Consider the following 16,977-nt stretch of genomic DNA (forward strand, 5'->3'; position numbering starts at 1 on the left):
ACTACGGTTCAGTTTCAATCCAGTGGGTATAAAATATAACGCTGTTGTTCTTCTGACTTTTAATGTAGGCTTTAAATTACGTGATATGAAAGTTGGACAACAGCCTACATTTATATTTGTTTTATATCCGTTTTATTCTACTTTGTTGAATAAAACGGCATGTTTTTTCCCCATGTTTTTATGCTTTTTACATGATAACTGTTATTATAATTTAGACATGATCTAATTAGCGTTGAGGACAGAAGAAACAAAATCACATTAAAAAAACTTTCTGTGCGTAAACACTTTCAAAGCTCATATTGAATAGAGGAAATTATTTTCAAATCCTTGTTTCCACTGCTACTCCGCGTGTGAAATAATGATGACAATAATAATGGTAATAAAAACAAAGCAAAACAACAAACTATTAAAAAAAACAGTTAAAGTACTAATAATAACACAACCAAACATGTGCAAAGGAATTGAAACATTTATAGAAACACTATATGTGCTCAAGTAAGCAAATACCTATTTATTAGGCTATATATACGTAAAAGACACTTAATATAATTCTGTACACCACAACATAAATATCCTTGTAGGCCATCCATTTGCAATTTCCCCGTACAGTTGAACACATTATAAGGCGACACCCCGTTAAACAACCAAGTGCTGCTTCGTTGGTTATTTCAGTCTACTTGAAGTTGACCAATTGCTTTAAAAAGATGTGGCACTATTATTATGATTAGTCTAATGAATTCTGGTGCATTTCAGCTGGAGCACAATGGTAATACAAAACAAATCCAAATTAATAATCAGAGAATACAAATTATGGTGGTAATGCTTCACAATCAGTCAAAAAGCCTTTTCCCAAAAGATGACAGTTTTATATTAAGCAGATCAAAAGGAAAAAAAGCAAAAAGAAAAAGATTACTGGCCAATTACTTTTTGGGCTGCTCCACACATTCATCTGTACTATTTCTTTAAATTTCCCACCGTAAAAAAATGTCCTCATTCCTGCTGAGGCTTTGTTTAAGAAAATAACACATCTTCTTTCCCGCTTACAGCTTTTCTCGCTAAACCTGTGACAACAACAAAGCGGTTGGAGTTTTAAAAAGAAGAAAACAAAAAGAAAATACACAAATTGTACCATTTGGATCAAATCCAGGCGGCTTCGTCTCCACAGCATAAGCTCCGAGGCGAACAGAAACTCGAGGCATGGCTGAGTTAATTTGCTTTGAAGCATCTAAAAGTTTGTGCTGAACTAGAAATAAAACATCCAAAAGCCACGTAGTAAGAGCCTTTAAAATCACTGCAGCAAGAGCTGCCGTCCTTTGTTCTTCCTGGTATGGGCCTGCTGGTCTGACCCCCAGATGGTCACTAGGTGGCGCTCTTGCTCTACCAAAAAACCCTTACTCTTCCCAACTTGACCGCGCTGACGTCACATCAGTCTGGAGCATCAAGGCCACTTCCACGCAGCCATTGGTCTGAAACTCACATGACATGTCTCCGAGCATCCATAATTATGTTACTGATATTTTTGCACCCCCCTCCAAAAGATGTCAGCATCCTACTGTCATTTTTCTCCCGGAGAATCCCGTAGTTTAGACCAGTGGAACACACCAAACGATTACTGTGTTACCAAATGCAAAAATGTCATGTCCGAATAACATAGCTCCCGGTAACTTCCTCATGGATTCCTTAATGGGAGGATCATCTTCCTTCAGGGGTGACAGTTATTCCAGCAACCCCGGAATGTACATCCACTCAGCTGCAGAGTACGGATATTCAGTGATGAGAAACAGTGGGAAGGTTGGACTGTCTTCACTCTCGAAAGGAGACGAGATTCTTACTCCGGGCGGTGTGTCGCTCAGCGGCTTCCAGGATGAGGCCTACCTGTCAACACAACTGGCCACATGGACCCCAGGCTCCAAAACCTCCAGGGACGAGCAACCTGTTGCCCAGTGTTTACAACCCTGCTCGTTTCCAATGGGTAGCGTCAAAGAGGAGGCGTTTTGTTGCCTCTACCAGGATGACAGCAATGAGGGGAAACAGACAACAGAGTCAGCCACTTACATCCGGCTTGGGGACAATAGCTGCCGGCCTCAGCAAACTGCCTCCTCTTCCAGCGGATGTTTCAAGGTGTACAGCGGAGAGAGGCCGCCACAGGATGGTCGGCAGTTCCCCTCCAGTTTCTCTCTGACCCACTTGGCGACATCTGTTGAACCATCAGCAGAATCGACAATAAGTCGCAGCAAAGCGAAGGAGACAGCGAGAGAGCTTTCCAAAACAGAGGAGAGTCAGAGCAGGAAGGAAGAGAAGGCCAAGAGTGACAGCTGCACAGATATCTCGGACGGGGAATTAAAAGGTAGAAGGCTAATTTACGCCCACCCCACCTCACCCCCCACCCCCAACTTTAACTCAGACACGTGCATATGTGTCAGTACAATGCTCACGCGCACACGCAGGCGGGTTGTTGACGGTGTTACTAAAAGGATCGCACAGATGCAATAATTAATAACTTTAATGTAGCTTTGTGTTTAATATCAGTCATATGGTCTGCATGGGGATTTGATAGCCTGGCCTAGGAGGGGGTACGGTGCTCGTGGCATTTAACACAGTTCCATTAATGTGACAACGTGAGATGGGCAGTTATCATTAGAATAAACAGCCCCCCCTCCGCCGCCGCTCTCTCTTTCATACAAGCTCTGGTTATTTATTGACAGAAGTAACAGCACTATTTCATACCTCAAAATTCCGGCATTGAGGCAGTATTAAATTGTACGGGTTGTCTCCAAAATTTTAAACTTTTCGACCCAAATTATTGAGGTTATAATAATAATAATAATAATAATAATAATAATAATAATAATAATAATAATAATAATAATAATAATAATAATAATAATAATAATAATAATAGACAGGATGTAAGCTCATGAAAGGCCACTAATTGTACGGTGTACGTAAAACAATTAAAAGAACACGTTGGACAATACTTTTGCTTTTTCAGGAAAGAAAGCTAACACGTTATATTTGACAAAATATGCAGAGGTAAATTAATTCTGTAAGAACACAATCTGTTGATCGTTTTTTTGTATTTCTAGTTATTATTATTATCCTTATTATTAGTAGTAATATTAGTAGTTATAGTAATAGCAGCAGCATTAGTATTAGTAGTCGTAATGGCACTGGTATAACACCCGTAATGAATCTTAAAGTTATTACATATTTTTCATTAGCTTATTTAAAGTGAATTTCACCTTGTTATTTATAGATGAAGATCAACACTATGCTTTTATTTTTAATTTAATTGGACAATGCTGTAGGGTCTGTGTTTGTGTATATTTGGATTTGGGAGGGGGAGAGTGTGTGTGTGTGTGTGTGTGTGTGTGTGTGTGTGTGTGTGTGTGTGTGTGTGGGTGGGTGTGTTTGTCTGTGTGTTTGCGCGTGTTCGTGAGAATTAAATTACGGAATTAAATGTTTTGGTAATGATTAAATGTTGGGCACACAGAGACTGTTCACATTAGGGTAATTATTAAAATAATCTGCCTGTGTTTATACGTGTGTGGCGTTGGGGGAGGGGGGGGGGGGGGGTTATTCCCTAGAGTCTGCGAGCTAATCAAGAAATTAAGTGAGTGTGCAGCGCAGCAGTGTGATTTTTTCCGCTGCTGGTACTTCGATGCGTTGTTTCTTTGTCCTTACCCCCCCCCCCCCCCCCTAAATCTGGTATCATGCTGCAGAGACCGCCTCTTGTTTTAAGATGAAGCTAAAAAAAAAAATAAAAAATATATCTGGCTCCGGTGTGCAAAGGTAATAAAGTTTTATGGGAGTCTGAGGTCCAACATAGACAAAGGAAGTGTCTGCACACCCTCGTTTGATTCCATCTAATTATAGTTGTACATCTTACAGAAGCAATTTGCAAGCAGTAGGAGTTGTTAGAAAAGGTGCGATGCTCGATGTAGTTCATTTGTTCGAGTAAGAGCGGAGGTGAAGCACCCAGGTGAAGCTGTTCTCTTAAACTACTAATTTGGATTTCTTTGAACGGTATTGAATGTGCATTTAGAAGATGTGGGCGTGTACCTAGCATCTACTGTACTGATCAACGCCTTGAAGATCTCCGCGCAAAATGTCGGGATTTGGCCGCCTGTTTTCTCACTGTCTTATTTCTCTCGCTCCGCTAGATGATTTGTCCGCGGAAAAGACAACGGGAAGCTGGTTAAAAGCCAAAAGTGGAAGGAAGAAGCGCTGTCCCTACACAAAGCATCAGACGCTGGAGCTGGAAAAGGAGTTCTTGTTCAACATGTATCTGTCTCGGGAGCGCCGCCTGGAGATCAGCCGGAGTATCAACCTGACCGACAGACAGGTCAAGATCTGGTTCCAAAACAGACGCATGAAGCTCAAGAAGCTAAACAGGGAGAGCCGAGAAAGGGAACAGAGCGCAGTCTACAACTACTCCTGAGCAGATATTTAACACACACACACACACACACACACACACACACACACACACACACACACACACACACACACACACACACACACACACATCATACATCACATCCATTACATCCAAATCACGCACACAGACAGCCCAGGCAAAGATATCAACAGATATGCATGTGTCTATAAATGATACACCCAGCAATTATTTAGTGATCTTTCTCCTTATGTGCACACTAAGCACACGTGCACACATCGTGCCTTCCTATATGAACGATCTAAACGCTGCAACTTGCAGACCAGACCTGAGCTTTCCAGGTAAACAGTTGTAGCGACACTGGGACAGTAAGGTGCTATTAGCTTGTCATTTTAATTGTAATATAACATGAACCAAAGGAAAAGAGGAGGCGACATTCACGCAGTCTATAAATAACTAGTGGCATGTAAGCGGTTTCATTTTGCTGAGCTTCAATGAATGAAATGCCACTTGTGCTGCTGCTTCTTCCTTGGTGTGTAATGTGCATGCACGCGATGATATTAAACTATGTCATGGCGAACGATTCCAAAACAATAAAAAAGAAAGAAAGGAGGGCGAATTAGATAAAAAGCTATTTCCAACTTTGTCCTTCCCCTAGCATAGCAATGAAAATGAGAGGGAGGGAGAGACACTGCGGATGAGAGAAGGAGATCATGGCAGTTTTAATAGAAGTGAGAGACCATAACGTTGATTTAAATATTATCCAGGTGACCACAGTAAGTCAAGGTCATAAAATTCTAATGTCAGGTTCGCCCTGGAAAGCGTTGGGGGTGGATTTTATGATCTGCAAATATAATGTGCTGCAGCAGTAAAGATGCGTTTAAAGGTGTGTGTGGAGGAGGGCTAATCCACACAGCAGAGACTGCAGTGTGCAGGACCCAGCCGAGAGGCGCTGGGCTGGCAGGAGCAGGCGCCTCCACCCCGGGGATAGTGGAGCTTCATGGGCGCAGGAGATAAGGAGGATGGTGGATAAAAGGACAGCGACCGCGACGGCTCCAGTGACAATAATAACAAGCGTCACGGCAAACACGTGGATAACAAAGCGCATCTGGAAGGCGTCTACCGAAGGCAAGTGAAGGTAGGACCCGGTTTTACGTAATATTTTTATTTCCTGTTTCGGGAAGTGTGGCGCATCTGTCAGAGAACTTTGCCTGACAGCTCATTTGGCACGCACGGTGCACGCCTGCTCGCGTCCGTAGTTTGAATGAAGTTGTTTCAGCGTGCTGCTGATTGCTACTCAGTTTCTTTCTCGAATCACGATGCTGGTTGCTGATTGTTTTCTTTGTTTGTTTGTTTTTTGGATTAGCTCTGGAGATTTGCTGGACTGGATTTTTAGGCTATGTTTACTTAACGAATGGACTAAATTTACGCTGCGCTGACACAATAATATTTATGAATTTAGAAGAGTAGCAAAATTAGATGGATGCGGTTTTTGAGACGATACAATTAAAAGTCATGGCACATCTAATGTGTCTACAGGCAGCGTAAAAAGCAGCATGATTGCAGACCACAGTGTGTATCATACTCGCCTTTTCCCTTAGTGCTGGATAGTGTTAATCCCCACTTGGCTTTTCATGCATTGTCCTTTCCATGGATATTTTTTGTAAACCCCTTTGCGCGAAGCTGAAGCGTGGTTTAGGTAGTTTCATGTTGTTGGGGTTGGCTTCCTGGCTCGGCAACAAGAAACTGCCTTGATTACGTCAGTTCGTCTTCATCAAGGGCACAATTTCCGCCGAATTACCCCCTATAGTCACACAGGTCCCCGCAAATGGCATTGTAAATGAACTGAGTTGCAATACCTTGGACAGAGACGTTTTCTTTCTTTGCTGTTATTTTTGTGGTGGGCTGTAAAACCTCCCAGAGGCTCTCAGAAGGAGAATAGGTTGTAAACAACATGGGGTAAAGTTTTAGACTGCGTAGTGGTGCATCTGTCATCACTGGCTGTCCGTTTAGGTTTCGTTGTTTCAGCTGTTTTATGATGAGATAGAAAGAGACATGGATACATAGGTGGCTGGATATGTCGCGGACTTAACTAATTAAATGTGTAACAGGACATTTATGCTAATGACACTTCTATGACTTCATCTGAGCTCTCTCTTCTGCTAATGCACAACTTCTTTTAAGTGTTTAAAACCAAAAGGCCGTTCAGTTCCAACTTCCAATTTGCTGGGAGGTTTTGCAGCGATAGGTTCCCTAACGTCAACACAAAAAGCTACTTTGTCATTTCCAGCAATAGCTACTGATGACTGTTTACTAGAAAACATTAGAATACACACAAACAACAATCGCTCCGTTAGCCACATTTTGCATTGAAGTTTCAAAATGTTACATTTTTAGTACAAATTCCTACAAAATCTTTGTGTGTTTGGGTCTTTTATGTCTTTCAGTTGTGTTTCCTCTGGTTCTACTTAAATGTTTGAAACTTTATTTTGTCTTTCCACGGACCACTATGCGGAAGAATATCCTGGGTTTTACACGGTTTCATCTGTTATGTGTTGTGGCTAAGTTTCCAAAACATAATGGGCACACATTATATCTTTATTGGAGTCGACCCGCAACACTTTCAGTGTACATTTTTGGACTAATGGCACTTAAATTAATTAAATTATCAGAGTAACCATTCATATCTAGCGTGAATTTAGAAATGAATGATATTTATGTTTGAATCTAAACTCACTGACGGTCACCGATAGTTGGCAAAACTTTATGTCTTGTAATAAACATTGTTTTATCATAGTTAAAATTAATGAAAAGGGGAGAAGGACAATAGAAAAGAAACTCTCAAAAATGACTAGATATCTGTCAGGAAAGGGGTTTTAGCTTACGTCAGCGGTCAATGAAACACAATAACTTATTGATGAAAGAGCTGCTTATTCTGCAAGCACTTTTTTTTTTTGGAAAGGCAGTCCAGTGTTTATGCTAGTCACTATCTCCCCTTGTTTTCTCAGCCCCCTCCTTGTAGCGGTAGCACCAGTGGAAGAGACAGTCTGGAATCCAAAGTCACTTTCATTCAGCTCAGTGAATGAGTGTCTCTCTTGGAATGCACCACTGACAAAGACTTTACAGCGCCGAAAACAGCCCCGAGAGCTGCACAGATTCACCCTAAAACCATATACACATAAAGTAATTTATTCCACTTTGTAGTTGCGCACAGGAACTGAAGCCTTTACACAGCCGCTTCCTTTGGGACAGCTCAAGATGTCTCACTGCTGCTGGCATGATCAGACATGAACCAAATATGCTAACAGCTTTTCTTTCTTTCTTTGTTTCCCCCTTTACCTTTTTTCTACTGTCATTTTCCACATTCATTATGTTTATTTTATGATAGAGAGGAAAAAGTAGCACTTCGAAATTTATTTTATTTTTACCATTTTACCAAGAAGATTGATTAGGGTTTGAATTCAGAAGGGGTGTTATCCTTCTTTCTTTGGAATGGAAAATGTGAAGACTGCTCTATTGCCAATTTGTGCGGTGCAGGAATGACTCTTAAAATGCGCCTTTTTTGGATTTGTTGAATGACATTTAATAACTGAGAACGCTTTCCAGCCTCAGGATGGATTATAAAGGAAAGCCGAAAAATTCAAACTGTCACAGGCCTGCTCACCAGCACTGTAATTGATCAGCTTCAGAACTGATCACTTTACGGGCTGTTTTGACACAAAATGCGTTTGAAAGACATTTTTAAAGCTAATTTATTAGAATAAGAATGTCATTTATTGATTCTCTGAAACACTGGCGTGCAGCGGTTATCTTGGGATTTCCATCCAATACAGGAGGAGAAATTATTATTGTAGTTTTTGGCCTTTCAGTAGATCATAGTACAACTCTGTGGTCCTTAATATTCAGCGTTTGGGGCGTTATGAACACATTGTGTTAACGTTTCTTTGAATTATCTTTATGTGTAGTTTAAACAGATAACATAGCCTAGATGTCGTATTTGAACGTGACTAACTAATTTTGGAAAAGAGAAATGAGACGCGTTTATTTCGTATTTGTGTGTGTGTGTGTGCGCGCGCGCGCGTGTGAGTTAGAACTTGTGATGTGTTGTCAATTTTGCAGTAGTTATCTTGCTCTTACCATTCATTTGACAGAATAATTACTTTCAGTATCTCTGCTCTAAACAGGAAAAATAATGCGCTTCCATTCTGGCACTGGCATGTCTAATAAAAGAAAGTCATGTTCCAACGCACACCTCGTATCCATGTTTATTATCTTCCCCGGACCGGTTTTGCTGATAAAAGCAGACTCAGATACAGAGTTCTGACTCACTTGACAATCAAGATGAGTCAGTTTATCTGAATAAGCATTGGGTGTAATATCAGCTTGAGTAGCCTTGCGGGTTTATAAAGATACACTTACAGAGAAATTCGCAATCCGCACACACGGCGATTTTCATGCAAGTGTACTAATGATCTTAGCTGAAGTTCCCCTTCTAATATTATCACGAGAAGCATGTTGCTGTATTCATCTACAATCATTTTTTACGGTGAAAGGTGGCTGCTGAATTAAAAACGCGGGCGCGAAGATTATTTTGACGGAGCAAACACTGATTACATGCATGTGAGTCCGTATTAATAAGAAGCATCAGTGCACTGCAAACACACGCTTTGGTTCATGCGGCACAAATAGGCTTTTTGAAAATTGCTACAACACCTGTATTTGTGTGTATTTTTGTCCATGGGAAATGTGTGTAAGTGATACATGTCAGAATCTGACGTACATATGTTGGCGGAGTTATAGTTAGTCTATTGTCATCATTGATTCAAGAAGCCGTTTTTTGGATAAATTATTTTGCATGTCAGAAGGACAAACGACTGTAGTAAAATGAAAACGTAGACTCGCTGTAATAGACAGTGTCATATATTGCATAGATTACAAATCGTTATTAGACCAATATGAGATTTTTTGAAACCTCAGATATAAAACCAACTGTGCCACAGACGACTACAAATCCCATAAACAAGCCAAACAGACGGTTCTGTATTTTTCTCCAGTTAAACTTTTAGCCGTATACTTTTGATTTGTCAAGTTTCACTCTTGATTTGTTGATTTTAGAGTGCACGTGTTTAACAAAAACAGTCATTTCTGCTACACGAGGTTGTGTTTCTCTATAAAATGTTATGGAACTAAAGTAGGACAGTGTTTGGTCATGCAACAAAAGGGGATTTTCTGCGACAGTATATTATCAGCTGGTTCAGCTGCAAGTGTAGTTGTGCCCTGGAAGAATAGAGATTAAGGACAGACATTCATCAAAAGAAAAAAGAAACGACGAACAACAAATGGTTTATATAAAAAATACTTTTTTATTTATTGCAAAATAAGACGGATACAAGAGTGAAATGGATGATGGAAGATAATTGAACAGAAGTTACTTCTCATTAATGACACATACATACGCACACACAGAAACAAAAGCACACTTCAAAACAATAAAAATGATATTAGTGCATTGTTGCAGACATCGATACAGGATATATTCGAATTCGTCTTTACGATCGGATTGTAATAATTGCTCATTGAGTACTATTTCATTATACTGGGAATATCTGAAATCAGCAGACTGCAAATGTTAAACCTCCAGAAAAACAAATGAATAAAAGAACTGATTAGCACATTTGGTAAATTTCTTTGTCTCGATTAACCTGCAGGTGAACAATAACTAGGCTCAGAGCTGCGCATTCATCAGCACACACCAGGACACCGTTTGGAGTTATCCGGGTTAAGGTCCGCCGTCTGGTCTTTTAAATTTCATGGTTGAATCTGAACTCAGCAGCGAGCACAAACGTAGGACTTCCTACTGCGTATATGATTTGATGCACGTTGTTTTACACCACGAAGCCAAAATGTTGAATATCATGTCGGTTAATCAACAAATGTAAAACTGTATTTTGACTCTAGCTGATCTAGGATAATTACCGACATCGTTTATTCCTTAGCCTGGCGCTGACAAAGGCTCGTTTTTAAACGCCAACGCTACAGATGTTGCAAATTGGGATAATTATCATTTTATTACAATCATTCTTTTCGCTCTTTTTTCTTTCTTTCTTTGTTGTTAAACTCTTGTTTCGTATATTTCAGTGCATGAAACTGTATTTTAGCCCAGTTTGAGATAATGTTTGCCACAGTGAAGTGTGACTTGTTCTTCCACACCACATATTTTCTCGTTTGCACATAACTGTCAGCTTTGCACGTCCCAAAATGGATTTCTTGTCTTAAAGGTTGCAATCAGTTAACCTTTTTTTTGCCAGTTCAATTCCTTTTATAAACAACTAGTCCACAGCAGAGACGATATTATCTGAAACATTAAACCTGCAGTTGCACATAAAAGAATAAATACTGCATAAAACAGATTAAATAGTCCAAATACAACATATGGGCAAAATATAACAGTGTGGGTAAAAGCGCGCGCGCACACACACACACACACACACACACACACACACACACACACACACACACACACACACACACACACACACACACACACACACATTGGAACGTGTGCAGCTTTTAGGAATTAATAATTCAACATCTATACTATCTACCTCATCCACCCTCCGCAAATGCATTATATTTTCTTCTGTATGACGCCGGTGGCTACTTTAGTTGCTCCTGTATCACCGTATAGTTGATCCTCTTCTATTTGCTATGTCTCTGCATCTCTATTTAAGAATCAATTCTTGTTTCACTGCCTGCTAACTGACAAGCTACCCATGTGCATTGCAGGGCAAAAACAGCAGACTCATGCCACTGGATACAACAGTAACATTACCCCTGTCATTAAAGCTTTCACAGTTAGCCTTTTAATGAACCATTTTACCTCTTCTGCTTCCAAAGTCCGCTCTGCTGTCTTCGGCCCTTCTTGTTTCATATGAATTGTTTCAGATACTCATAGTGGTGGTGGTGGTGCCGGTTTAATGTTGAGCGAGGAACTCGGATGCAGTCTTATTAACGACACGTTTATGAACAATCAAATGGTCCTCGTTAAAATTTATTGATGGGCATAAAAACATGAACGGTCACTAGCCGAATATAGCGCGCCGTAGTGGGCTGCTTGTCAAGAATCTGAATCCCCACCTCTGCTATCTCTGCAGATCCCATTTAGGAAATGTTTGCTGTATCCTCGTTAAAACAGTGCAAACTTTATTAGTGGCGTATGCTACATCCTCGTATTTTTGATTCAGTCTCTCCAGTATCCAATCCAGCTATATCTAGCCACCGTGGAGGCTTTTCTCCTAAGAAATAAACCTCATGCCGCAGGAAACTCTAACACCTCCGCTTTATCAAACGTGCTTTAAAGCGTGGTTTGATAAAGATATAAGAGTAAACGATTCGGTAAACACTTTGCTGTAATACTATCCCTTGCAACAGCATGGCGCTACGGTAGATTTTGCCAGACAAAGATTGATTACACCATCAAATAGTGCCTTGCTCTTAGACGTAATGTGCGCAGGTCTGTTGTGCGACTAGAGGTAGATCCACTACTAGAACTACAAATGCGTATTTTCTTCATGAAAGAACATAGTTTTTGGAATTGCCTCTGTGCCTCCGAGAAAAAATAGTAAAAGATTATATTCTTTAATCCGATTTATGTGTACTGGTATCCCAAGATAAGTGGCGCATTGATCCACTGTACAATTTTTGTGGGGGTAAATATAATCACGTGTTGGTGAGGCAGCCAATAGCAGCCCGGGAAGCGTTGAGAAATAATTACCTGCCTTGATTGTTCTATGGCTAGATAAAAAAAAGTACACATACACTCCATATAATAATCGGATGCATGTAAAAGAGTCGGTGAAGCTTCGACATGTCGACCACGGGTCCCATAAGTAATTATTATGTGGACTCCTTGATCAACCATGAAAACGACGATGTCCTTACTGCAACTCGTTTTTCGGCGCCCGGTTCGCACCCAGCCGGTCCTCGTCCGACGTCGCTAGTACCGGAGTGTGCTGACTATCCTTCCTGCAGCTTCGCACCCAAGCCACCCGTCTTCTCCACCTCCTGGGCCCCTGTACACTCCCAGTCATCAGTGGTTTACCATCCATACAGTCACCAACCTCACTTAGGCACAGACTCGAGATATGTGCGGTCATGGCTGGAGCCGATATCAGGCGCCGTGCCTTTCCATGGCTATCCGGGGAACAACAGGCACTACGGGTTGAAGCCCGATGCATTTCAAGAACACAGAGCCGGCGAGTGTCTCGGCTCCAGCGGACGGACCTACACGGATTATCTGTACTGCTCATCCACTGACACGCGAGACAAGACGCAGCAGAATCTCCCCTCTCCTGAGTCGGAGCTCATGGCTTCAGGAAAACATAAAGATGAGAAACCGGAGCTAGATCCGAGTAAGTTCATGCGCCTATACGATCTTTTTACAACCCGGTGGGTGTTTTTTTTTTGGGATAGCTTTAAATATGCTTTTGCTCAGAGCCGTTTGAACGTCCTGCTTAAAAGTAAAATTATAAACTGCTGCATTCTTCCTTTCAGCTCAGCTCTGAATCGCTCCTTGCTATAGGGAGCAAGCTTTAGGAACTATAAAAGACAAATGCTTCTGGGCTAATATTGGGGCAATAAAACCAGACGGGGACTCAAACCTACAGGAAGACGTTGAATTTGGGAGGATGTTGCATAAGCTTAAAACACATGCAAGGTGTTCTAAAGGTGGCCTAAACTCACTTAAGAATCCATATTCGTCATATGGTGCATTGTTACGACTTTATGTTGACCCCGTGCTATTAAAGATGGCACAGCAAACCTTGTAAGCCGAATTTAAGTCCTGTATTGTTAGATGGGCCCTTTCCGTGTGGAAAAGCCACATTCTGGCTCTGTTTGACCCCCAGATGGAATAAAAGGAAATAAAAACGGTTCTCACATAGTGAAGAGATGCATGCATATGACTATCTGCTCTCTTCTCTGGGTCCAAAACAAATTCACATGACTCTTTTTTTCAGACAACTTGAGGAATGTAGGGACATACTCGAGGACTTTCACCACGGACCTGTAAAGGCTTGAACCACGGGCCATTTTATGGGCCAATAAAGTGAATAAGCGCATTGAGTATTTTACGACGGTGTTACTCACAAGTTAAGGGGACAAGGAAGCAAATCAGTGGAGGCTTGGAAAGTGTAAGACTGAGAATCTTTCCTTAAAATGTTAACTGGCAGTTTAGCTTTAACGACGTACACCCAAACTTGTGTGTGCCTTGGCACTGTTTTCAGTTTGTTGCACTTTCTGATGAGTCCACAGATTTCCTATAAATCCAGGGGCTCATTCAATTTATTTTTTTAAAGGCCGAACAGTTAATGCTGATGTCATCTGTTTCACAATTTAGCTTTATATTGTTATTCTGTCTTTATCATTGCTGTTGTTTGTATTTGCAGATAACCCTGTGGCAAATTGGATACACGCCCGCTCCACAAGGAAGAAGCGATGTCCTTACACAAAGTACCAGACTCTCGAACTGGAAAAGGAGTTTCTGTTCAATATGTACCTTACAAGAGACCGCCGATACGAGGTCGCCAGAGTGCTGAATCTGACTGAGAGGCAGGTCAAAATCTGGTTTCAGAACCGGAGAATGAAGATGAAGAAGATGAACAAAGAAAAGACCGACAGCAAAGACCAATAATGTGGACTACAGTGACACAACAACCAACAATAACCACTAGTCTAATGGACAGCACAGATGTACCAAAACACACGACAAGCGCCCCTCTCCTCCTTATATTTATCACTTTTGTTGGATTTTTTTGTATTAACCTTAACTTCCAGACTGTTTGATGCCGAATATTATTTTTTAGTGTACATTTATGTGTCGAGCGTTTAAGTAGGAAAAAAAGAAAGAAAAAAGAAAACGGAAAACTTCTAAGGAGAGAATTACACTTTGCTTTCACTTCGAGATATGTGGTTTTGTAAAAGAAATTAAAGAAGCGCAGTTTGGATACGCTTAAACTGTCCGGAGAAAGAGAATACTTGAATTCCTTTGAATTTCACAAAAACCATAATTTATGCTGTGAATGTTTTCTTTCATGTTTATTTTCTTTGTACGCTGTTGTGCAGGTGTAGTATTTTGTACAGCAACATCTGCGGTCGACATGTCTGTCTTGTATTTTTGTGATAGTTGTAGCTGTATTTGTGCACATTTTCTTTCTCCTTTTTTTGACTGTAGCCTACGAGTTTAATTATAGAGTGTAGATATAGACCTCTGCAAATATAACCATAATCCCAAGCTCTTGTTTTCTGTGTTTATTGTGGCTTTGCAGACTGTATTTGCGATCGGATTTAGCAGACTACACGGCTGTACAGTTGAATCCAAAGCAGTATTACCCCGTACTAGAAAATAAGTAAATGGATACAAAAATTTCTGAAATTCAAAACAACAGGAAAACGGACCCAACCAAAACTACAAACGCAAAAGACGGTTGATTTATTAATAAAAGTTCCTTCACATTTTTTTAGTACGCACTGTTTTGGCCGCTGAGTGTGCCCCCATTACATTAAAGGCCTAAATGAGCTCTGCTATTACAAATAATGGCGAAATAGAAAGTTTGGCGTAGCCTATTTAAAGCTTTACTGGGACAGCATTGTTTTAATTTTGCTTGGCATCGCTTTGCACTTGTGTCTTAATTACAGCTTCTTAGTCGCAAACATTCACATTCATACCGTTTTATACGTTATCCATTTTAGGAGAGTAAGTAGACCTGAAAAAAACTCTCAACGCAGAATTGATTATGTTTTATATCAATAACAAAATACATAGTAATTTTTTTATATAAATTTCTCCCAAAAGCACGTCTCTTTAAGGTTTTAAAATGTACCAAAACATTTTAAATGCTGGCTTAAAATAGGCGATCCTTTTTAAATTGTTCATATAATATTCTTATAGGGACAGAGATGAATGCACGAGGTTTTTACCATATTTATTTCTTTATTAGGTCAATGCCCTATATGAGTTGAAAGTAGCCCATCAACCACATTTGTGCAGTTTCCGAAAGAGTACTAAAAAACCCATTAACCACCAATTAAACACAATTTCTAACTAAATGTTAATTGCATTGCCAGGCTCATTGGCGATCAGAAAATCTGAGACCAGATTTGAAAAGTTTCGTTTTAAGCGAGAGACAGTTTCCCATGTCTCGCATTTGTTTCCTGGGATAGACCTAAATTGCCTTTTTGTGGTGGCAAACAATACGGGCAGGATGCTGTAATTTCAAAGCCCAATCCAGTGCATTTCCGCTCTGCTTGGACAAAAATGCCAGTTTTACAGCCCCTGTTGGAGCTCGGCTGTTTGTCTCAAATGCAGACCAACAAAGCAAACTCGACTAACTGGCTAGACGTCTGGGCTAAATTACTTTATGGTTTTAATGGACGCTGGTGGTGGACTCGTTCAAAGGAGAAGCATGCGCACTGTTCTGGGGACTTTTGCCTGACTGGGCCAGCCGCAAAACCCCCTGCACTTCATCATATGAGTCGTCTATTAGTCTACAATTAGATGGGAAAAGTCAATAACCATTGTGCATAAATGTGAGTGCTGCAGAGCGCTATTATCTCTTGTATAAAAGTGATCAGCTGCCACGACAGGAAACGACAGCACAGCAACTATTTCAAGTCTACAGACAAGCAAGACGAAGACAGAAGGCGCGTGTTTTATAGATTCCACGGTAATTAACTGCTTTAACTTTATTTAAAGAAAAATACAGGGTGCACACATCCTCTATACATTCAACCCTTTCTGGCCACATAGCAGTTGTCGCTGATTGGTGGAGTTATTCAGGTTTAATGACACATTTCGACACTAGATGACGCTGTATGTCCACGTTTTGAGGAGTGTGTCTGCGTTGAAGAGCTTTTTTACAGCTCTGTGGCTTGGCTGAAGAGTGAAGAGTAACCTATCGATGACAAAATGACAGATATGGCCACCAACCACATTTTGTGTAATAGGCCACAGAACAGCAATCCGGAATGCAGCCAGCTGGTTGTTGTGCTGGCCAAACAATCTGTGCAAATATAGTAATCTTTTTTTCACTTCAGAAAAAAAGATTATGCTTTTGTTATTCACTCGTTTTTTTTGTAGCTTCTTTCATTGTCTGTGGATTCATGAGTTAATACGGCTGTTTTGTGGGTGGTAGTTGTGTGCTCAATTCTAAAAACGCAAAATCATATCTGCAATATACATGCAGTACATGTTCATAGCCTTTTACAAAAACTTAATTAAGCATAATACATAATAATGCATAATCTGTGTGTTTTTTATATTTGCTGCCTCTGCTTTCCAAGCTGTAAATTCAAACCAGACTGAGACACTTTATTTAAAAAAGTATTTAAAAAATCCACAATTAATAAAGAGCCGAAAATCACATTCAGCCAGAGACTCCTTTATTAGCAGTTTTTAAACAGTTGCATCTGTAACATAAAATCAGTGCAATAAATAAATGGCAACAAAGCAACACATCGATAACAAAAGCAGCAAAAGCATAAACCGCTGCATCAATAATAATAATAACAATAATAATAAC

General features: G+C 40.4%; 3 protein-coding genes across 3 annotated transcripts in view; all 3 read left to right on the forward strand.

Moving 5' to 3' along the window:
• Positions 1-1,506: 1,506 nt before the first annotated feature.
• On the forward strand, positions 1,507-5,029 carry hoxc10a (homeobox C10a). Its single transcript, XM_026154907.2, has 2 exons — positions 1,507-2,347; positions 4,164-5,029. The coding sequence occupies exons 1-2, from the start codon at positions 1,633-1,635 to the stop codon at positions 4,439-4,441; spliced, it is 993 nt and encodes a 330-aa protein (XP_026010692.2). The 5' UTR covers positions 1,507-1,632; the 3' UTR covers positions 4,442-5,029.
• Positions 5,030-5,108: 79 nt separating this feature from the next.
• Positions 5,109-16,977, forward strand: part of hoxc4a (homeobox C4a) — a 43,113-nt gene continuing 31,244 nt past the window's right edge. Inside the window, exon 1 of the mRNA XM_080295522.1 lies at positions 5,109-5,537. The gene's annotated coding sequence lies outside the window, so the exon portion shown is untranslated. The remainder of the gene's footprint in view (positions 5,538-16,977) is intronic.
• hoxc9a (homeobox C9a) lies at positions 11,231-14,690 on the forward strand. Its single transcript, XM_026154914.2, has 2 exons — positions 11,231-12,810; positions 13,846-14,690. Exons 1-2 carry the CDS (start codon positions 12,267-12,269, stop codon positions 14,088-14,090), a joined length of 789 nt encoding a protein of 262 aa, XP_026010699.1. The 5' UTR covers positions 11,231-12,266; the 3' UTR covers positions 14,091-14,690.

Source organism: Astatotilapia calliptera, chromosome 20 (assembly GCF_964374335.1).
Source record: "Astatotilapia calliptera chromosome 20, fAstCal68.1, whole genome shotgun sequence".
Taxonomy (NCBI): Eukaryota; Metazoa; Chordata; class Actinopteri; order Cichliformes; family Cichlidae; genus Astatotilapia; species Astatotilapia calliptera.